Raw genomic sequence first — 22,902 nt, 5'->3', positions numbered from 1 at the left:
TGATCTGCAGAATTCTCTACATGCTTGTTTTGACTGATTGTATCCTCCTGGTGTTAGTTAACAAGTTCCTCTATTCTCCACCCCTTTCATGTTTTCATATATAGTGTTGCCACTACACACACACACACACACACACACACACACGTATGTATATGTGTGTGTGTAATTAAAATTGTCTACACTTGTCAGTAATTGTGTATATATATGCACACAGTAAAATCCAGTATTACAGGAGTTAAGTGATTAAGAGATATCTGGAAATCATTGAGAATTGTCTTAGCATAAAGAAGTGTTTTTGTTATCAAGGGAACATAATTTCTTTTTAAACAGAAAAAAACGAATCAATACATCATGTTATTAATAGGAACAAAAGATAACTGCAGTCTGACATCTGTGAGAAACAAAAGGAAAATAGTATTCCATTTTATTATGTTAAGGGCTGTAGGTTGCCATGATGCAGGTTGTACACTGTGATGTAGATGGCATTCATGAAATTCTGTAGTTAGAGGACCCTGATTGTGACTTTTGGCATTTTAGAGTTTTGGACTTTGTAACAGTTAAAGAATCTGTTTTGGTAAGAACTTAAACTAATCGAAACATTGACTAGAAGTAAAATCCTTATGTGATTTTTTTTTTTTTTTAAATCCTATATTTAACAAGTATTGGTTGAATGTTTATATCACACTATTTTTCTACAGTGGTTTTTGGACCGTATGGCTGATGATGACTGGTGGCCAATGCAGATACTAATTAAGTGCCCTAATCAAATTGTGAGACAGGTAAGAAAAAGAATGTTTGAAAAAGAGGTAGCCTTCAAACTAATAATTCTAAATTTGCCTGTGAATGTATTTTAACCCAGCATTGAAAAGTTGTTTGAAAAGATTGACCTCTTATCAAAAAAATAATTTTGCTGTTGTTTCATCAGCTTCTTTTAGCAAATCAACTATCTTTCCAACCAAGTGATTAAAATCATTCACATTTCCTGGTTGTAGGAAGATAGCTTTAACTCCCTGTTCTCTCAGATCCTACTGTGGCTGCTTTCTGAGTTGTACTGATTCTTTTTCAGAACCTTAGATATTCTAACCATGGTAGAGTGTTGTAATGGCCTTAAAAATTAAATGAATAGTATATTACATTTCTGTGAAAGATTTTGAACTGTCACATGAAACAACTTGTGTCTCCTTAAATCTTTGGGAAAATTAGACAAAAAAAAAGTAAATATTTTATATTCACTTATGACACAGAACCGAAAATTTAATCTGAAAATGCCACTTTTCCCTTATTACTGACAAACAATTTTTACACCATAAAATTAATCAAAACCTTTCAAAGTGTAAAATACAGTAGTTCTATCCCCAGACTTATGCACCCATCATCTAATTTTTATAATCCTGCTAAGAGAAACTCCATACCTATTAAGTCACTCCCCATTTTATCCTGTTGCTTCTTTTCAGCCACTAATGACAGCCCCTTATCTATGAATTTGCCTACTTAATGATATGGATTTGCTTATTTAATGATAATTGGAGTCACACATTTTGTGGTCTTTTATGATTGTCACTGATTTAGCAGTGTTTTCAAGGTTTATCCATGTTGTAGCATGTATCTGTACTTTTTTGCCAAATTGTATTCCATTGAATGGATATACTAAATATTGTTTATCCATTCAGCAGTTGATGAACATTTGGGATGTTTTCACTTGGCTATTTTGAATAATGCTGCTCTGAACATTTGTGTACAAATATTTGTGTGGACGTATGTTTTCAGTTATTTTGGGTATCTACCTAGGAGTGGAATTCCTGGGTCATATGGTCGCTCTAGGTTTAATATTTTAGGAACGACCGAAAATTTCCATGGTGTCTGCACCAGTTTATGTTCCCACCAGCAATCTGTGAGATTTCTTTTTTTCACTATCTTCTTCAGCATTTGTTACTGTCTTTTTGATTTTAGCTCTCCTAATGTGTGTGAAGTAGTTAGTATGTCATTGTGGTTTTGGTTTGCATTTCCCTAATACTTAATGATAGTGAACATCTTTTCATGTGCTTAGTGGCTATTTGTATATTTTATTTAGAGAATCCCAACCCTTTTTAATCCATGTTTCTTTTAGATAAACTTAAATCACATTTCCTTCCCTTAGTCATTGACCTCTGATAAGCAGCTATCCTTCCCTATTCCACTCTTTTAAAGAGATGGATGCTAAGTTTTCTGTTCTGTATATCTCCATTAATCAAGAGGTTTTTATGAAGCTTTGTGGGTTTTTTGTGTGTGTTTTCTATTACTGAAATGTATAGTTTATTGTTGTTTTTTCATTTATTACAAAAGTGATTATTTTTAAGCTACCTTTACCTTATATTTTTAGTCCAGGTGAGATGTCAGAAGAGCTTTAGAATGTCAAAAGATAATCTGTGGGGAAAAGAAATGGTTGGCAGAGAGTTTTGAATCATGTTAATTTTTTAGTATCTCTATTACCTGATAAAGTTGGCTCTTAGATTGTTACAACTTTTCGTTTATAGATGTTTCAGCGTTTGTGTATCCATGTGATTCAGAGACTTAGGCCTGTGCATGCTCATCTTTATCTACAACCAGGAATGGAGGATGGGTAAGAAGTGTCTTTTGAACATTGTATTTTTAAGCTTTTTAATTATACACCTACAGAGTATTTTTAAATATCCACAGTGAAACATTTGGATTCTTCTATTTAAAAATAATCTGTAATGATACCGATCAAGGAGAGAAAACTTTTATTTTTGATCTTCAAAATTGTCTACAAGTAACTTCATGATTGAGTTAGCCAGACACAATAATTAGAATCCACCTACTTAAATTATTATAATTCGTATTGCAGTCTATTGCAAAGATGAAAGATAAATTTGGGTTTTTAAAAACATCTCTCCTTCCAGAATATCTATCCCCAGACTTCATACTGTCTCTGAGATATTAAATTATATTTTCAGGTCAGATGATATGGATGCCTCAGTGGAAGATATTGGTGGTCGTTCGTGTGTCACTAGATTTGTGAGAACTCTGTTATTAATTATGGAACATGGTGTAAAACCTCACAGTAAACATCTTACAGAATACTTTGCCTTCCTTTATGAATTTGCCAAAATGGGTGAAGAAGAGGTAAAGCTATATCTTATTTATTTCTGGGATTATGTACCTGTTTTCAGTATTTAAAACTTCATTGTTTTTATGTTATATTTTTAAATCAATGTTTTTATTTTTAGAGCCAGTTTTTGCTTTCACTGCAAGCCATATCTACAATGGTACATTTTTACATGGGAACCAAAGGGCCTGAAAATGTAAGTGCAGTTCTCTCTCATATTGGGGGATTTAGGGGTCCATGTTTTCAAGTTTGTATCATGGAAAGTCCTTAGACATTAGAACCCTTTAAAGTCTCTTCTGGCCCTGATATTAGATAATGTTAAGGGTCTGAGTTTGGTTGATATTTTTAATGAATGTAGCAAGAGAAGAAATAATCAAATAATGATTTCATTGGCAAGGCCCTAGAACAAAGCAAATATATTTAGGCAAAGTGGCCACCACCTGTTTTGGAGTCCTATCAAATGTATGTCATCTCAGTGAACATTTTTGCTGGCCGTATTTTTAAGCCCTTTGCTATTGAGTTTGTAAAATCTTGCAAAAATTTAAGTAGCTGGTCTATTCATAATTATGAAAGTATTATATGAACTTTGTCTTGTCTGTGACGACCACATTGGCTTGTGCCCTATTTTTACTGTTGTTACCTCCGTTTTACAGATCAGGAACTTGAGGCTTAAAGAAGTTAACTTGTTTTAGACCACAGTGAATTGGGCTTTGATCTTTGGTCAGACTCCTGAGCTAAACTGTTAAACCATTATACAGTAATGCTTCTCAGAATATGGGCTTTTACTACCTAATTCCTGCCTATATTGTGACCTGTTCAGACTGCTTTTCTTTTGCTTTTTAAATCATAAAATGTCTTCAGCCTCTTGCATTTCAAAGCCCAAGTGCATATCTCTTTGGAAGACTTATTATCTGGATTATCTGAACACTATTAATTTGTGTAACTGGCATTTTTATTAAATAGGAAATGCGGTTTTATCATACTCATATAAAAGTTGATCTTGATTTATCTTCCAAGGGACTTGCCCGTAAGAAAAAAGAAATTGTTAAAAGATTTATCCCCGTAGGTGAGGTGTAAATAGTCACGGTGTTGAGAATCATTGTTCTTTACAGTTCTGCCTGCTGTGTCTAAAGTTGTCCTGAATGTTGTTTAGACTCTTAAAAGTTAAGGTTAGGCCTTTGTGTGGTTGTTCTTTAATACATGCTCCTGCCACCATTTACATAGGGTAGTTTTGTAAAAGATTCAAGTTATTTTCTCTCTGGATAATTCAGTATTGACATATTAGTTCTAACATTTTGTTCTGTTCTAGCCTCAAGTTGAAGTATTATCAGAGGAAGAAGGGGAAGAAGAGGAGGAGGAAGAAGATATTCTCTCTCTGGCAGAAGAAAAGTACAGGCCGGCTGCCCTGGAAAAAATGATAGCTTTAGTTGCTCTGTTGGTTGAACAATCTCGCTCAGAAAGGTGAAATGTTTCAACATTCAAAATGCTTAAAGCATGTTTGATTTTATTCCTTCTACATACTTGTTTTACCACTACTAGCTTTTGTTACATAATTCCTTTTAAATAACACCACTATTTATCAACTCTTGTGGCATAAGTATTTCAATCTTTTGTATGAAACTCTTACTTTCACTGAGTCATGTTAGAAATATACATTGAAGAAATATACAGTAAAATATTTAGCAAAATTATATGTGCGTTCATCCTTTGACCTAGCAATGCTACTTCCAGAAATGTGTGCCCCAAATACAGAAAGATGTATGTACAGTGATATTTATTGAAGTAGTTAGTTTATAACAGCAGAAGACTGGAAATATCCACCAAAAGGGGATTAGTTGACAAAAGCCAGCATCCACTCAGTAGAATACTCTATTGCTGAAGAAAAAAAGCATGGGAAATTATCTGTACTACCATGGAGAGGTGTTTAGGATAAATATTACTAAGTGAAAAAAGCACGGTGGAGAAAACTGTGTATAGTATGGTACTTTTTAAGAAAGGGGAGAGTGGGGGAGAGAGAGATTGAGAGCATGTACACCCAATTTCCATTATTCCTCATTATGGATCTCCTGTTTCCAAATCTGCCTACTTGCTAGGATTTATTGCAATCCCAAAATAAGTACTCATGGCACTTTTACAGTCATTTATTGTGGGCTGCAGATGTACATGTGCAGAGTGGCAAAAAATTAGAGTTACCTGACACATATTTTTCTAGCCAAGGTCAAACATGATGACACTGTGCCTTCCTGTTTCACTTCTCATGTTGTAAACAAATATCTTTTTCATGGTTTATGCCATGTTCGTCACATTTGTGCTTTTTTAGTGGCTTGGTATTTAAAATTGCCCCCATATATAATGCTAAGTGCTATCTAGTGTTCCTAAGCCCATTAAGTCCGTAATGTGCCTTGAAGAGAAAATGCACATTAGACAAGCTTCATTCAGGTATCAGTTATAGTATTATTTGCTGTGACTTCACTGCTAATGAGTGAACAACATATATTAAATAAAGTATCTTTAAATAGAAACACACATAAAACAAGGTAACATATTGATTGGTTGAAGAAAATGTTGTAACCAGAGGCTCACAAGAGCCAACCTTGTATTTCCCTTATGAGCAATGATTAAATAATCACTAATTCAATGTTTGCAGCACATTATAGAACATAAGTACTACAATAACAAGAATTTACTGTATTTTTTAAAATTGAAGTCTAAATTAAGAAAAAAAAAGTAGTTTCCTATGGTTGGGGGAGGGGAAAACAGACTAGAAAGGACAGAAATGAAAGCTTGACTTCTATGAATATATGTTGTTGTTTTTTTTTTAGATTTAACTTGTAATCATGTAAATGTTTTATATAATTATAAGTGAATTAATAAAATGCAATCCCTAAAAACCAAAAGCAGACTGAAATAAATAAACTATATATTGACCTGATGGCATAGTCATTGGAGAGGAATTCATTAAAATGACTTTAGAGCACATTAACTGTAAATTCCTAGTTGTACATGAAGGACAAAAAGAATTGTAAAATTATCCTAAACTGTTTTACTAAGTATATTGTTAATAATGTAATTGTGATTATTATTCTGAAACAAACGTATATTATAGAATAAAGCAAATAGTAATTGTGATTGTCATTCGAAACGAAGATTTTCAGCAAAAGAAGGAAGAAGTAGAGATAGAATATTGTAGGTTTTTTATATAAGTTCTTTAAAACTAAATTTGAATTTGGGAAGATCAGTAGAGTTTATGGTGTATTTTGTCTTAAGCAAACAAAAAATGTTTTATATACTCCCGATTTTCTGAAAGGGCTTAGAAATCTTGCCCAACCCAGAATCCATGTGTGCCACTGGCATCTGGATTATAGTCTCCAGATATCATTTCCTGTGGTAAAAAAAATCAGGATTCCTTGAAAAAAAAAAAAAAGGCCAATTCCAGGTCTTGGGCAAGAAAGAAATGGGCCATTTTGCAAAGCAGAGACCATCAGAGACTACTGAGATTATTTATGTTAAAAGGACTCAACCAATTTAAGGATATTTCTACTGGTTATAGATTGGACAACCCGAGTATCAGTAATATAAGAATATTACAAGTGGACAAAAATGTAAAATGCATCACAGATGTTTAAATCCATGAGTTTGTAATGGTGCCTAAAAATTAACAAACAAAATACTTGTAACCTTTGGAGTATAGTAGGAAACCAAATCATAATTTTGGAAACTTATTAATAAAGGAATGATATCAAGCATTTATCTTATCAGCAAGAATTATCCCTCATGGCAACCAATGGGTAAATGAGAGGAAGTTTGCTATCTTGGAGGTATTTGAGCTAATAAATGAGCAAGTAATGCTGGAATTAGTATGTCTGTATTTTGCAACCTGAATGAAGTAATGGATCTAGGAAATGATCATCATTGACTGAAAATGCTACAAAAAGACAGCCTTTCATTGTGTGCCTCCTGATGAAAGTCAATACCATCTCCTATAAAGCATGCTTGATTAAAAAGATCAAACCCAGATATGATCAAGTCTCTAGATCTAAACTACCAGTTTACAGGAAATACGGCGTCAGAGGAACATGTTAAAGCAACACCCCAAGGATACAGTGAACAAAATGGAAATGTGGGATATTCTTCAAGACGAACCACCTACTTTCTTCAGTTCATAAATTGCAAGATAAAAATAAAATTGGAGGGGAAACCAGTAGTCTCTAAGATACTTAAAAGACATTTGAACCACTTGGAACAGAGGACTTTATGTGGATCTTGATTCAAACAGATTAAATATTAAAATTTTTTTTAGAAACTTGAGGTAATCATACACTGGATATTGTATGATAGTAAAGAATTGTGGATTTATTTTAAGTGTGAGTAATGGTAGTATGGATGTTTTTTAAATTTTTCTGTTAGAAATATATACTGAAGTTTTTGGATTAAATGGTAAAATACCTGGAATTGCTTTAGAATAGTCCGTATTGAGTGAGTGAGAGGTACAAATGAAACAAGCCTGGTCATGAATTAGTAATTTGAAGCTGAGTAATGGGATACTTCCACTATCTTACTGTTTTCCTATGTGTCTGAAATGTTCTATAAGTTATTACAGAAATTATAAACTGGTAACTGAAAACTCTTTAGTATTTCTTATAAGTTCATTTTGTTTTAAAGGATCTCATGTAAAAAAAAAAAAACTAAGACCCATTCTAGTGTTTATAATACACAAAAATATAGCGTTAATTAAATGTGAAATAAAGTAGATTTGGGCTTCCACAATTCTGGTATCTTGAAAAATTGTCTAAGAGACGTCTAGCAAGTAAGTTTAGCTAGCAGAAGGTTCAAAAGTCATTTTGTGTTAGTGGTTTGGTACAGTTGTAATTGAATTGGCAGTTTTGATGCATGTCATGATGCAAACAGCTGTAACGTAGCACAGAGGGAAGAAAAACTTATTTCCACTAATGTTTCCTTTCAGGCATTTGACATTATCACAGACTGACATGGCAGCATTAACAGGAGGAAAGGTAATACTTTCTATATTAGAGGATTTGATAATCGCACAAATAATAATGGTTCTTAAATGAACAACTTTTACTTTTAACAGGGATTCCCCTTCTTGTTTCAACATATTCGTGATGGCATCAATATAAGACAAACTTGTAATCTGATTTTCAGCCTCTGTCGATACAATAATCGACTTGCAGAACATGTAAGTGCTGAGATACAGTCTTAAAGTTTTTTGGTAATTTTTGGAAGAATGTTCTGAAATCCTCCTTTTTCTGTTTTAGATTGTGTCTATGCTTTTCACATCAATAGCAAAGTTGACTCCTGAGGTATGTACACATTAGCTAATTCATGTTTTTAAGACTACTAGTGCTTTCAAATAAACCTTTCTAATTGTTCTTGAAAAAATATCAAGGTTTCTCCCATAACATAACTTAGTTTTATTTATTTGTTCTAAATGTTTATTTATTTTAAGAGAAAGAGCACGAGCAGGGGACTGAGGGGAGAGAGAGAGAGAGAGAGAGAGAGAGATTTTTCAGGGCTGAAACTCACAAACCATGAGATCATGACCTAAGCCAAAATCAAGAGACACTTAAATGACTGAGCCACCCACGTGCCCCACCACAACTTAGTTTTAAGTGTGTAACTGAATACACTGAATTACCCCTTTGTATTTTGTTATCATACATGTAATTTTCCCAATTAAATATAAATTTACATATAAGTTTAACATACTAGAATGCCACCTAGATAGTAACCTTTGAAGTTTGATTTGAAGCATATATCATAATTGTGTTTAAGGAAAAAATAGACCAACCAGGACTCGGCATAGATGAAAAAAGATGTGGAAAATATAGTAATATAGTAGTATATAAAAGTATTTTTGTAAAATGGTAATGTTACAGCCACTTTAGTGATACATACTTGTCAAATATTAATGTAAATTACACCTTAGTGATGAAGGGATGCTACACGAAACTTTTAACCTAAATTGTTCCAGGTACCAAGCTTGTCTCAATAATGAGTTTTGATTTGCTTTTTTTCCAAATTGACATCCAGAAGAATATGTGTTTTCTGTTACATGTGGTACCCTTGCAATTGACTTTGTATCCCAGTTTGAGCCTGCTGCTTTATGATAGTTCAGTTTATATGCAGGAGTTCTGAGGTCTTGTCACACAGATTTAAATGTGATGTGTAGAAGAGTTTTACGTGTTTCTTTTCTGCAGAAACAGAAGGGTTCAAATACATTTAAATTCACAGGTATATATGTGTCTTACAGGCAGCCAATCCTTTCTTCAAATTGTTGACTATGCTAATGGAGTTTGCTGGTGGACCTCCAGGAATGCCTCCCTTTGCATCTTACATTCTGCAGAGGATATGGGAGGTAAGTAAGTCTTGCAGTAGATATTTTAGTATTTCTTTTTCTGAGAATTTTATTTTCCTAATGAAGTCATTAGCAGTTTAAGTACCAGATTCTTCTTAGGTAATCCAAAATGGTTTAAGTAAGTCACAAGCCAGGGAAGAAGGCTTTAGTTAGGAGGTTTGGGGTTAAAAAGAGTTCTTGTCTAGTCTCCCACTCACTTTAAAGAAAGTCTTTAAAGACTTTCTTGTAGAGTCATAGAAAAAAGCCTTTAGCCAATCTAGGGTGCTCATTTCCCTCCCCTCAAAAAGGATTCTGTGAAGTGATAGGATCTTAGAAATACAAGCCAGGTGTTTTCAGCAGTTGACAGAAATGGTAGAGGAAGTACCAACAGCTTCCTCTCTTTCAGAGTTGCTGTTGTGGTCACCGAATTTCTTTTTAGTGAGCGTGAGGAAACCTACTCTCTAGACCAGGGGTCAGCAAACTTTTTCTCTAACTGGTCAGTTAGTAAACATTTTAGGCTTTGTGGACCCTGTGATCTCGCTTGCAACCACTCCACTGCTACTTTAGCATAAAACCATCTAGACAGTACATAATGAGCTGGTAAGGCCCAAAAGCCATAGTTTTCCAACTCTAGATTCCTAAGTTTCCTTTTCCCATGAAAAAAATCTCTCCAGCAGTGCAGTTACTATTTTTCATTCTCATGAGCAGTAATAGATGAGGCAAGCAATAAGAAAAATAAAGATGAGAAACTTTATAGAATTAAAAGCATTGTTAATTAAGCTTATAAATTTAACAAGACGTAAAAATCATTGAATTCTCTTCCTGGTTCTGTGTTAGAGCCCTTGGTTATTTTAATTTTATTTTGCAAACTAATGTCAGATTTTTCTGAATGATAGACATAGCTTTAAAAATGGAGGAAAACATGGGTGAAACTTCTTTTAGGCTCTAGTTTTCAAAAGTCTGTCTTGGCTGTAAGTGTTTAATGGTATATACCAAAAGTAAGTAAAACAGTAACTGTTCAATCAGTTGGTTTTATATTCCGTTCTTATCATTTTATTTGTAGGTAATTGAATACAATCCTTCTCAGTGTCTGGATTGGTTGGCAGTACAGACACCCCGAAATAAACTGGCACACAGCTGGGTCCTGCAGAATATGGAAAACTGGGTCGAGCGGTTTCTTTTGGCTCACAATTATCCTAGAGTCAGGACTTGTAAGTCACATATTCAGAACTTATTGAACCATTTGTTCCAAGTTTTGCTTTTGTTTGTTTTTTAAGGTGACTATAGTATGCCCATTGTTGTATGGAGCAAAGGCTCTTGGAGATACTGTTCTTAAAGGCCAAAGTTACATTAGTATTTGGAAACCTATGACCATGTTTTGCAAATATCTGCAATGTTTTTGGTGTCTTAAGGATAAGAAACTGTCCTGTTTTGGGTGACCTAACCACCGCTACCATTTTTGTTTCCTTAATAGACAACAAAAGATATCAGCATTAAGTGAACAGAATAAAGGATCATAAAATCCTATTTTAAAAGTGACCTCAAGGCTAAGAGTAAAGTAGTAATAAAGACATAGAGCAAGCTGAGAGAAAATATTCACTGAAGTTATGGGAGTTAAATGATAAATCCTTTACACAGGCTGGAAGGGAACAAACAAAGATCTTGGAAGACAGGTGGACAAATACGAAGAATAGATATTTCAGAGATTAGAAAATTGCTCGTAAATAAATAGAATATTTCCTCTTTTGATAATATTCAAAGAAACAAAAATCAGAATAGTATTTTTAAATTTCTTTAATCACTAAATTTAAAATCATATTTCCTAGCTGTCTGCTGAAAAGGCCTAGAATCAGTGACATTGCAGTAGCAACAAGCACATCAAATACCCAGATCTCAGATCTCTGTCTCTAAACACTATTCTCTGATAAAACAAATAATAGCCCTTTGAAGAAATGGCTGATTCTAGGACTGGGGCAGGTAATCTGCAAGATGAGCCTGGAGCATCTTGTAAGACCAGAAAGTAAAGAAGTATTCAAAAAAACAAAATAATGGGGGTATATCAAAGGGACACAAGACGAACCTGAAAGAATTCCCAGTGGCTAAAGCTGGAACAATTTGGGTAAAAAAATAAATAACATATCACTGGATTGTACCAGCAGTGTAAAATAAATAGCCCTGAATCCGTACTGATAAATAGTTAAGTAAATAAATGGAGACAAATCTCCCATACAGAAGAATCCTAAATAATTTATGTACATCCTTCAAGAAGGTGGAGCTTAATCTCCCAACCCCTTGAGTATGAGTTTGGTGACTTGCTTTCAAAGAGTAGATGGTGGGGGGGTGGGTTGTTAGTTTAACTTTAAGTGAAGAAATTTGACAAACATAAACTCAGCCAGGTGATTAAGGTTAACATCAATGATATGTGTTGATAGCATGTACCCTTGATATCCTTGATGTAATACAATGTGTAAAGGGCACCTTACCTGTGTGTTCTTCCCTACAAAAACCCATAAATTGAGTCTAATAGTGATAAACAAGAGACAGACTCCATTTGAGGGACATTATTCAAAAATACCTGACCCCAGTAATCTTCAAAACTGTCAAGGTTTTCGAAAAGCGAGGAGAGCCTGAGAAACTGTCACAGTTAAGAGGAGCTTAAGGATTCGTGATAACTAAATGTAATGTATCCTAGATCCAAAATAAAAGAACATTAAGGCAAAACTAATAAAATCTAAAGTATGGAGGTTAGTTGAAAGTAGTGGTTCCTTAGTTACAACAAATGTACCATAGTAATAATAGATGTTAATAATAGGAGAAAGGGGGAAAAGAGTGTATGGGAACTGTGTTTTCTGCCTACTCTAAAATTTTGTTTAATGTTTTATTTTTGAGAAAGCATAAGCAGGGGAGGAGCAGAGAGAGAGGAGACACAGAATCCAAAGCAGGCTGAATCCAGGTTCCGAGCTGTTGGCAAAGAGCCCGACGTGGGGCCCAAAGTCATGAACCGTGAGATCATGACCTGAGCCAAAGTTGGAAGCTTACCCGACTAAGCCACCCTGGCACTCCTATTCTACTTATTGTAAAATTAAAAGATTACTTGGGGAAAACATCTTAAACTTGTGGGTACATGTGGATTGGCATTGGTACTCATAGGCTCATTTTTCCTGCCACTTTATGTAACTCAATAGTAATGGGTTATTTGTAAATGCTGACATGTATGTTGGTGGCATTCATGTCCTGACTTCTCATCATAAAGCAATAAAAAAAACTTACACTAAACCAAAAAAAAAAATTTTGTTTAAACAAATGGTTACTCCTAACATTCATGACAGTACTGAGGATATGGTATTCTCATACACGGCAGTGAAGTAAGTTAACATTACGGTATGAAAGGCCATTTAGCAATATGTATCAAGATACTTCAAAATGCTTTGCCCTTTTTAAATTCAGTAGTATCATTTGAAGGATTCCAATAGAAGTAAGTCATCTAATGTATGGATGCCTAAATAGCATTAGTTATAATTGTGAAAAATTAAAAACTGGATGTTCAGCTGGGAAATAAATTGTTAATAATGAATCATTTAAAAATTATAATAGCTTTAGGGGTGCCTGGGTGGCTCAGTCTGTTAAGTGTCCAACTTTGGCACAGGTTGAGTTTGAGCCCCACTTGGACTAGGATTTTCTCTCTCTCACTCGGTCTCTGTCTCTCTCAAAATAAATAAACTTTAAAAAAATAAAAATTGTAATAGTTTTAGACTATAGTAAACACATAGTAACATAGTTTTAGACTATAGTAAACACATAGTGTTGTGTGGTGAAAAAGTGCTTTTGATAATATAACTTGAAAAAACAGCCAAAATATTTTCATAGAACAATAAACCTTAGAATAAGAATTAGAGTAACATGTATAGAAGAAAAACTACAGAGAAATACTATTAAATCTTAGAAAATAGTTTTAAGGAATGCTTTAGAATGTTTAGAGAAAAGAAGAAAAATGGAGGCATGATAAGTGTCTTAAAATAGTTGAAGAGTTGCCATATAGAAATGGAAGTAGATTTGTCCTAAGTTCTCTCTAGCATAGAACTTAAATAAAGGAACTCTTCAGTCATAGCAAGGCAGTTTTTAACAAAATGGTCTGTTCTTTCATATTGACCTTCTTAACTGTTGTCAGTGATAAACATAATTTAAAAGCTGTGTATTTCTCCCAAGGAGAACTTATTTTTTATTTAAAAGCAGATAGCTCTTCAAGAAATAAATAGATGGTTTGGTATATGATAAAGCAAAGCTAAATGTTAATTGTGGAATTTAAGTGGGTCTTTATTTTATTTTATTTTATTTTTTTTAACGTTTATTTATTTTTGAGACAGAGAGAGACAGAGTGTGAACAGGGGAGGGGCAGAGAGAGAGGGAGACACAGAATCTGAAATAGGCTCCAGGCTCTGAGCTGTCAGCACAGACCCCAGTGCGGGGCTCGAACTCACAGACCGTGAGATCATGACCTGAGCCGAAGTCGGATGCTTAACCGACCGAGCCACCCAGGCACCCCTTAAGTGGGTCTTTAGTAAAGTTTTTTAAACCTTTCATTGTGTTTGAAAATTTTGCATAATAAAATATTGGGATAAAAATATATAACTTAATCTAAGTAAGTTTTTGCTAATCACAAATTGTCTCAGTAGCAGCTTAAACAAAAATTGAACAGAATGACCCTTAAATGCCAAGTTTTAACTTTTGAAACACATACCAAATTGAGCCTAACTGAAAACAGACTAACCAGAGCAACGTATAGAGGGAAAAATATGTAGAGATGGAGTATTGTGCACAAAGTTGTGCATAAAGTTTAATTTGAAATAAATCTTTAAAACAGGTTACAGTTAATCTTAGAAACTAACTTTATTTGCTTTGACAGAACATTGGAAATTATCAAATTATAGGTAGAATAGTAGGAAACAATTAGTAGGCATAGTGAAAAGAGTTAAACTAAGGCATTAGAGTCCTTGAGGTGAGGAGGTTCTATGATGACTTTTTAGGAGCATTAGCTCGTGAATCGGGTATATTTGGGTTTGAATTCCAGCTCTGCCACTAGATGTGTAATATGGGTGTAGTCTTACTAAGTCCGAATGAAAGTGAGGATAATAAAAGTAGTGCTTGCTACATAACATAACGGTGTTAAATAGTATAAATGTTCAAGAAATGTTAGCAGTTCTTGTTGTTGTGATTATTGTTGTTTGACCATTATCATTACTGTCATTGTCATCCTTATCATCTCCCAAGGCTAAATCTGAGCTCTACCTCTTTATCTGTGTGACCTTGGTCTTTGCTTCTCCAAGATTCAGATTTTCCAATGTAACATCACCTACCTCCAGGATGATTGTAAGGATTAAATAAAATAATATGTTTAAAGTACCTTGCTCAGTGCTTTGCACATAGTAACTTTTTACAGAGGGACTCAACTAATGAGTTATTTACCTCTCAGAATTATATGCTTAATAACCTTTTTCAGGTATGCTGAAGGAGGGATGCTTTCTTTGCATTCAGAGTCAGCCTAGAAGCGTCCAGTTAGGGAATGAATAAGTCATGGGGATAAAAGAGACAGCATAGGGAACATAGTCAGTGATACTGTAGTAGTGTTGTGTGGTGACAGATGGTAGCTACACTTGTGGGCAGCATAGCCTAACATAAAGGGAGTTGAATTACTATCTTGTACACCTGAGACTAATATAACATTGTATGACAACTATACACAAATTAAAAAAAATTTAATACAAATTTAGCCCAGAAGACTTTTAAAGATTTTCCAAAGTTAATGTTCTATAATTGGCATATATAATCTTCTACATTATAATGAACTTTAAAATAGAAGGTCTCCTTCTATTTTTGTAACTTTACATTTTACTGTTAACTGTAAATCATTACAAAATAATTTATCATCATTTTGTAAAGAAGAAGAAAAGTAAGATGCTAAAACATCGAATGATCTGACCATGTCAGACAGCCTTAGCTAGGTCTTCTGGCTCCAAATGCTGTATTATTCCTGGTAAACCATATTATTTCCTAAGAAGAAATGAAACGATAAAATAAGTGGAAAATTCTGTATCTTGGGAAAGCTAACCAAGAAGGTTAAAAACTGTTTCTATTAATGCAGTTATTGTCACTACTTTAAAAGTAACAATGACAGAATGGAAGGCGTCTGTTTTCATCATTCCTTGGGATCTTTCTTTGGGGCCAGTGGTAGAGCAGAACGATATTAAGAAATGTTCATGTCCCTTAATTTTTAATCATTTTGATTTTTAAAGAGAAGAGTGGCTTTGTGTTTAATGACTGCTCTTCAGTCTGTTTTATATCTTATAAGGATCTGACAGTTTTGTTTTACATTTTATAGCTGCAGCTTATCTTCTGGTGTCCCTTATACCAAGCAATTCATTCCGCCAGATGTTCCGGTCAACAAGGTCTTTGCACATCCCAACCCGTGACCTTCCACTCAGTCCAGACACAACAGTAGTCCTACATCAGGTCTACAACGTGCTCCTTGGTTTGCTCTCAAGAGCCAAACTTTATGTTGATGCTGCTGTTCATGGCACTACAAAGCTAGTGCCCTATTTTAGCTTTATGACTTACTGTTTAATTTCCAAAACTGAGAAGCTGATGTTTTCCACATATTTCATGGATTTGTGGAACCTTTTCCAGCCTAAACTTTCTGAGCCAGCAATAGCTACAAATCACAATAAACAGGCTTTGCTTTCATTTTGGTACAATGTGTGTGCTGACTGTCCAGAGAATATCCGCCTTATTGTTCAGAACCCAGTGGTAACCAAGAACATTGCCTTCAATTACATCCTTGCTGACCATGATGATCAGGATGTGGTGCTTTTTAACCGTGGGATGCTGCCAGCCTACTACGGCATTCTGAGGCTCTGCTGTGAACAGTCTCCTGCATTCACACGACAACTGGCTTCTCACCAGAACATCCAATGGGCCTTTAAGAATCTTACACCACATGCCAGCCAATACCCTGGAGTGAGTAAAATTGATAATTATTTCTGTATCTTCAAATTGATTGGAAATAACCAATTTGTCCCCCTGGTGGGAAGTGGTGACAAAATATGGAAATATGTATAGTCTAACTTTAACTGTTCTTTCTTAAGAACTTACTGTGTATTTGTTTTCTTGAATATATGTATAAAATGCTGTAGTACTATAACATTGGTAAGTAATACGGATAATTCTTAGGTTGATGTTGAAATTGTATCTCTAATTGAACTTAGCTATTTTAATTTATTTAGATATTTATTATCAAGATCTACATGCTGTGCTAAGTTGTGAACTATGCAATATTTTTATCTTAGCTGTAGTATTCCCTAGTGTTTTTTTCTTAACTACATTCAGGGGAATGAAATGGTTAAGGAGTCCATCAGAATACAAATATATGTGGTCTAAATCTGGTACCTTTATTTCTGCAGACTGTTTATAAGTTTCATATTAAAAACTCCCCCCTTCATGTATAGCTGTCATTCCTGGATATTCCGTTACACTATTGCTTCTTAACACTGTTGTAAACTCAAGATGACATCAAGAGGGTTTAAGTCTGGAAAAGGGGTTGGAAGAAGAGTGAAGAACCCTTTTTTCAAGCTGTCAACCTAGAGGCCACAAACTGCTAATATGAGAAGTTTTTTGCTAAATGGGAGATGGTGGGAGTGGAGAGTAGTGGCGTTTTCTTTTTTTTTTTTTAATTTTTTTTTAACGTTTATTTATTTTTGAGACAGAGAGAGACAGAGCATGAACGGGGGAGGGTCAGAGAGAGGGAGACACAGAATCTGAAACAGGCTCCAGGCTCTGAGCTGTCAGCACAGAGCCCGACGCGGGGCTCGAACTCACGGACCGCGAGATCATGACCTGAGCCGAAGTCGGACGCTTAACCGACTGAGCCACTCAGGCGCCCCAGTAGTGGCGTTTTCAAGACATTCAACATTTACTTAAGAGTTCAGTCAAATGAATGCAATGAAGAGTATTTTAATTACTGGTATCCTTGAATTATATACTACTTTTTCCTGTTGAAAAACACCTTAATTAAGATCCTTTAGACATGATGTAGTAAATTGTTCCACACGCCCCCCCACCCCCCTGCCAAGAAAGAATAACCTAATTTCCAGCCAAGAAATTTATAATGCCTATAATAGAGGAAATGTTCTAAAATGTTGTAGGGTTAAAAGGTCACCAAAATGCTTCTTTGCCCTTTTTAGGCAGTAGAAGAACTGTTTAACCTGATGCAGCTGTTTATAGCTCAGAGGCCAGATATGAGAGAAGAAGAATTAGAAGATATTAAACAGTTTAAGAAAACAACCATAAGTTGTTACTTACGTTGCTTAGATGGCCGCTCCTGCTGGACTACTTTAATAAGGTAAAAAGATGTTTTCTGGTGATTTTTTAATATGTTTTGTTTTTCCAAGTGAGGAAATGGGCACTATCCTTTTGGGCCTTTTGAAGAGTTATAATTAAACTATAACTGAGAGTTTACCAATTCTTGAAAGTTATTAGGGAAGCATTTTCCATGTAGTTACCTTGGAAGGATTTAGCTCTTAAAAATTAACACTACTTTTGAACAGCTTTTATTTTGTTTTGGTTTTGGATTGTTTGTATGTGTTTTATCAGAATCTTAATGTATAATCTTAAATCTGAAGCTTGAATCCTCCTCTGTGTTGCTATTCATCCTGACTTATGCTTAGACAGTTCAGTTCTAGAGGCCTCCAAAAACAGCTTTCTCCATCTTTGGATGAGTCTTACTGTTAATGTTTTAAATTGTTTAGCCCAGATCTACCTGTCTTTTTTAACTATAAGAATTAGCCAAATAACAAAACATCATTATAATTGTTCAGAGCTACAGAAGTTATTGAATGGTTGTAAAGGAACTCTGCAATAAATGACACATAATTCCCTTAACTGTAGAAAGTCTAAGTTAATTTCTTAAAACGCTTCTGTGTATTACATTTAAGACTTGGAGGTAATGTCCTTTATGGGGCACATTTTGGCAGTATTTCTTTGAACACTATAATATTTTAAGCTTGATCAACCAAGATAAAGTTATTTCAGGTTTTCTTGAGAAAATTTTCAAATTTGAATCTTTATTAGTACACAAAATGAATTAACTTATGCTTTTGCTCTAAAGGAATTCTTTTAAAATGTTGGCATTAATTTTAAATACATTGTTTTCCCAAGGTTTACTATTTATCTTTTTCTTAAAAAAAAAAAAAAAAAAAGATTGAGCTTTCTTAATTCTTTTTTGAAAAAGTAAAGAAAACATCTAACTAAAGTAGAAGGAATTCTGGTTGTACTTCTATATAGCAGCAGTTTCCAGTACGTAATAATGAAATTAGGTCTGTTAACAGGAGCAATACAACTACTTTTGAGGATTATCACATAAATTATTTTCAAGGCCATGGTGTGTTTAATGTTTCCCCTTCATGTTTCTCTTTCTTCCCAAGAACCAGCTGATGAGTGCTTGGATAGTATAAGTGTATTTTGTTATTATCCAGAAGATAAACCCATTATAAAAAATAAACATTATATATACTGAAACTTTAAGAATATTCACATGATACCTCTCTTCCACTGTTTCGAGCAATTGTTGACTAGATACTAGCATATGCAACTTTTCTCCATGTTATTTAGAGCATTTCTTAATATTATCTCCTTTTATTACATTACTAAAAAACAGATATAAGCAGTCTCTCCTGTAGGTAGAAAAGTAGAGAGTCTAAATGACCATTTAGTTCTATTTTTTTGTCACCTGAGTTTTCCATTCTGATGCAGAGTTCTCAACCTGGACTTTATGTATTCTTCTAGTGCCTTCAGAATACTATTAGAATCTGATGAAGACAGACTACTTGTTGTATTTAATCGAGGGTTGATCCTGATGACTGAGGTAAATATTTTATTCCATTTTACAGTAGACGTATCTCATTTTAATGTTTTCACCAAGACTTCTTTTTTTATGGATATTTAGTATTCATGCTAGACTGTTTTACAGGTCTTTAGATTTTGGTTATACAGATCAATAAATGCAATGTATATTCCAAGAATAATAAGGTCACAGGTTTTAGGTTGTTGTTTTCTTTGTGCAGTGTAATTCCATACTTCTTATTTTGTATTTAGAACAACACTGTTTTTATTGATTCCATTTGTAAGGGTAGAAACAGATGAAATTCATGTGATTTAATCACTAGCACAGTTTTTCAATATCTCACTTATTTGACAGTTAAGAAACTGAGATTACTTACCATCATCAGAGGAAGCCATTGAGACTGTTATAGGTGGTTAAAATCACCTGTTCATTCTTCCCACAATTCTTGAACATCCACAACTATGAGATGATTTTAAAGCCATAGAGGTACATTTTACCCTTTAGTCTAATAATGGAGAGAAGACAAAAGAATATATGCCAAGAATACCATGAGAAATAAGAGTTAGGATAGCTTTTTCAGTTAATGGTGTTACAGAATAGGAAAACCACATTTTTGAAACTGCACTTATGAAGAATTTGAACTTGTAAAGATAAGTGGGAGAGTATTTAGATAAATGATGTGGTCACCACAGGGGCAACAAAGTATTGTCATATTTGAAAAAATGCCACATATTTTTGTTTGGCTAGAACAAAAGGTATGTGAAGAGTAGTGCGAATTTCATTCTTTCATTCAACAGATGTTTGAATGTCTACTCTGTGCCACGCATTGTGCTAGGCACTGGGTATACAGCAGTGAACAAGACAGACATGGTTCCTGTCCTCATAGCTTATAGGTTAAGTGCCATACAAGTACATTGTTTAGTTAAGGTACCACTACAGATTCTAGACGATGGATTTTGAACTTTGAATTATGGATAGTATATAGGTTATAGGGAACTGATTTGAGAGGATTAGAAAAAAAAAGCTTTGTGTAAAATGAAATAGGAAAAAAAAGTTAAGGATTTGGAATGAAAAGATTTAATAAGCTAATATGATTAAAGGAATTCTACCTTTTGGAGCCCTTTTTCCTCATTCAGGTGTACTGTTTTGGCTATAGCTGACAACCATTTCACTATTGTCTTCCTTCCGAAGCCCTAGAATGTTAGAGACAGCAGTTACCCATTCTTCACAATCTTGTTGCCTGCTGCTTTGCAATCTCTAAGGCTTGTGGCATTAGAGCAAACAGTAACCAAAAACAAACAAAATGATTAAACGAATTATTCCTTCAGATCAAAATGTATGCATAAAATATCAGCTCTGCAGGTGAGCACTGTTTTTGTATTTTAAGGAAGAGCTGAATTGGGAGAATTTGACTTTTAGGTAGAAAGCAAATACATTTGCTTTGGGCACATGTGCACACACATAAAGTCTGGAAATATCTGTCATAAAGGGTGAGCACTACCATTTTGTGGCTCAGTAAAGTAAAAATGAAATGAAAATTTCCATCTTTTTAAATCACTTGTAGTCATTCAACACTCTGCACATGATGTATCATGAAGCCACAGCTTGCCATGTGACTGGAGATTTAGTAGAACTTCTGTCAATATTCCTTTCAGTTTTGAAGTCTACACGCCCGTATCTTCAGAGAAAAGGTTTGGTCATTCTTCTTATTTTTGTCACCTTTAACTATTACAGAACAAAATAAGGGTTTCAAACCACATGTTTCAGAGATTTTTGTCTTTATCTCTAGTTGATGGTACAGAAGATGAGAATGCTCCCTGTCATCAAATATTCATCATGACCTCCCGATAAAAAGCTGGAATGCTCTTGTTTATTCTCTAATGCCTTCCTGGAAAATAGGCAGCATCTTATAAGTGTTAAAATTTAGGAGACTAGAAAATGCTTCCAAGCAGAGTAACAACATGGGTATTTTGTGAAGGTTCTCCAGCTGGAAACCTCCATGGCTTAGGTTAGATTATTTTTAGTTTCAAGAGAAATAACTATAAAAGATATCTCTCCCCCACAGTGTGAACTCTGAACTTCATATAAATTTCTAGAAAACGGACATATTCATGACTAAAATAATGTGTTTTAAGAAACCTAACAGGTTTGGGGCGCCTGGGTGGCTCAGTGGGTTAAGCATCTGGCTCTTGGTTTCAGTTCATGTCTTGGTCTCGTGAGATTGAGCCCTGCATCAGGCTCTGTGCAGAGCCTGCTTGGGATTCTGTCTCCCTCTCTCTGCCCCTACCCCACTCGTGCTCTGTGTCTCTCAAAGCAATCTAGTAGGTTTAACAGTAGTAGCTATCTCATGAAAATAATCACTTAGCTTTCACCAAAGATGTTTATGTCATTAACTTGATTTTCTTAGTGTTAGCATTCTGTAGGTAATAATAGAAAATAATTGTAAGGAAGTTTGAACTCAAGTGGCATATTTATGTATGCTTTTGTATTTGCAGATGTGAAACAAGCATTAATCCAGTGGCAGGAGCGAATTGAATTTGCCCATAAACTGTTAACTCTTCTTAATTCCTATAGTCCTCCAGAACTTAGAAATGCCTGTATAGGTAAGTTACTTGGAAAATATACCTGTGTGAAAACCTAGTGGAAGATTCTTACGGAATATTTTTTGCAAGATGTGGTATTAGTTCTGTGGTATTAGCTTCAGAAATAAGCTAATACCATAGATGTGGTATTAGCTTCAGAAAACATTTTTACTTTTTATGTGTAACTCATACTGGCCAGCAAATCCTAGAAAATCTAGTTATATTTTTCAACATGCCAGTAATTATGTGATCATGGGCAGGTCACATAACATATCTAGGCTCTTTGAGCTTAGGTTATTTCTAGATCTTTTGCAGCTCTGAAATCTTCTGGTCCTATATAAACAAGGTAGAATCACACAAATGTTTACAAAGGAGAGCTGATATTATAAAGAGTTGGAGTAATTATTTCACTGTCCGTTCTTTTGCCTAAAGATACTTCTTAGTAGCTGTTCTCAGACTCATGAGTATTTTACCTTTTTAAAGTCCTCTTTAGAGACTGTAACTATTTATGGTTTGTTTTTTTGTTTTTTTTTTTCATTTACAAAATGATGTGAGTAACTGGCTGTCATGTATAAGTAATCAGTTTTGGTCTGATGTTCTGTGGAATCACTGGCCTGTAACTTCAGTAACCTCTGACTGCCAGTAGCCTGTCATCATCACAAGGTTTACGTCTGTGTGATGTTGATTTTATGAAGACACGACATCAGTGTGCATTAAATATTTCCTTTAGTGTACTTATCCATGGTGCTTCTCTTGGATAAATAAAATACACGTAAATAGTTTTAAACTTTGGTTTCTAAATGATATTGTGGTTAGTAACTCTGCTGATTCAGATTTAATTGAGCATCAGACAGAATTTCTCCCAGTGTCAGGAGCTAAAACCGTTTTAGACTCATTAAAACTTTCCACCTGCCATACTGCAACCAATCACCCTAACAGGATTTGTGAGTTTCAAAGTAGCAGGTTA

The 22,902-nt window shown here is 34.4% G+C and overlaps 1 protein-coding gene across 4 annotated transcripts in view; it reads left to right on the top strand.

The window, feature by feature from the left end:
- USP34 (ubiquitin specific peptidase 34) overlaps positions 1-22,902 on the top strand; it is a 247,218-nt gene that overhangs the window by 209,545 nt on the left and 14,771 nt on the right. For all 4 annotated transcript variants that reach the window (XM_049650262.1, XM_049650258.1, XM_049650261.1 and 1 more), the window contains 15 exons: positions 699-779; positions 2,514-2,599; positions 2,955-3,123; positions 3,228-3,302; positions 4,416-4,567; positions 8,070-8,118; positions 8,199-8,303; positions 8,383-8,427; positions 9,378-9,482; positions 10,525-10,672; positions 15,838-16,472; positions 17,696-17,853; positions 19,296-19,374; positions 20,918-21,044; positions 21,849-21,956. In XM_049650262.1, coding sequence (XP_049506219.1) covers positions 699-779; positions 2,514-2,599; positions 2,955-3,123; positions 3,228-3,302; positions 4,416-4,567; positions 8,070-8,118; positions 8,199-8,303; positions 8,383-8,427; positions 9,378-9,482; positions 10,525-10,672; positions 15,838-16,472; positions 17,696-17,853; positions 19,296-19,374; positions 20,918-21,044; positions 21,849-21,956 — 2,122 coding nt within the window. The remainder of the gene's footprint in view (positions 1-698; positions 780-2,513; positions 2,600-2,954; positions 3,124-3,227; positions 3,303-4,415; positions 4,568-8,069; positions 8,119-8,198; positions 8,304-8,382; positions 8,428-9,377; positions 9,483-10,524; positions 10,673-15,837; positions 16,473-17,695; positions 17,854-19,295; positions 19,375-20,917; positions 21,045-21,848; positions 21,957-22,902) is intronic.

This window comes from Panthera uncia (assembly GCF_023721935.1).
Source record: "Panthera uncia isolate 11264 chromosome A3 unlocalized genomic scaffold, Puncia_PCG_1.0 HiC_scaffold_11, whole genome shotgun sequence".
Taxonomy (NCBI): domain Eukaryota; kingdom Metazoa; phylum Chordata; class Mammalia; order Carnivora; family Felidae; genus Panthera; species Panthera uncia.
The sequence above is the reverse complement of the archived record's forward strand: the minus strand, read 5'-3'. Positions and strand labels throughout refer to the sequence as shown.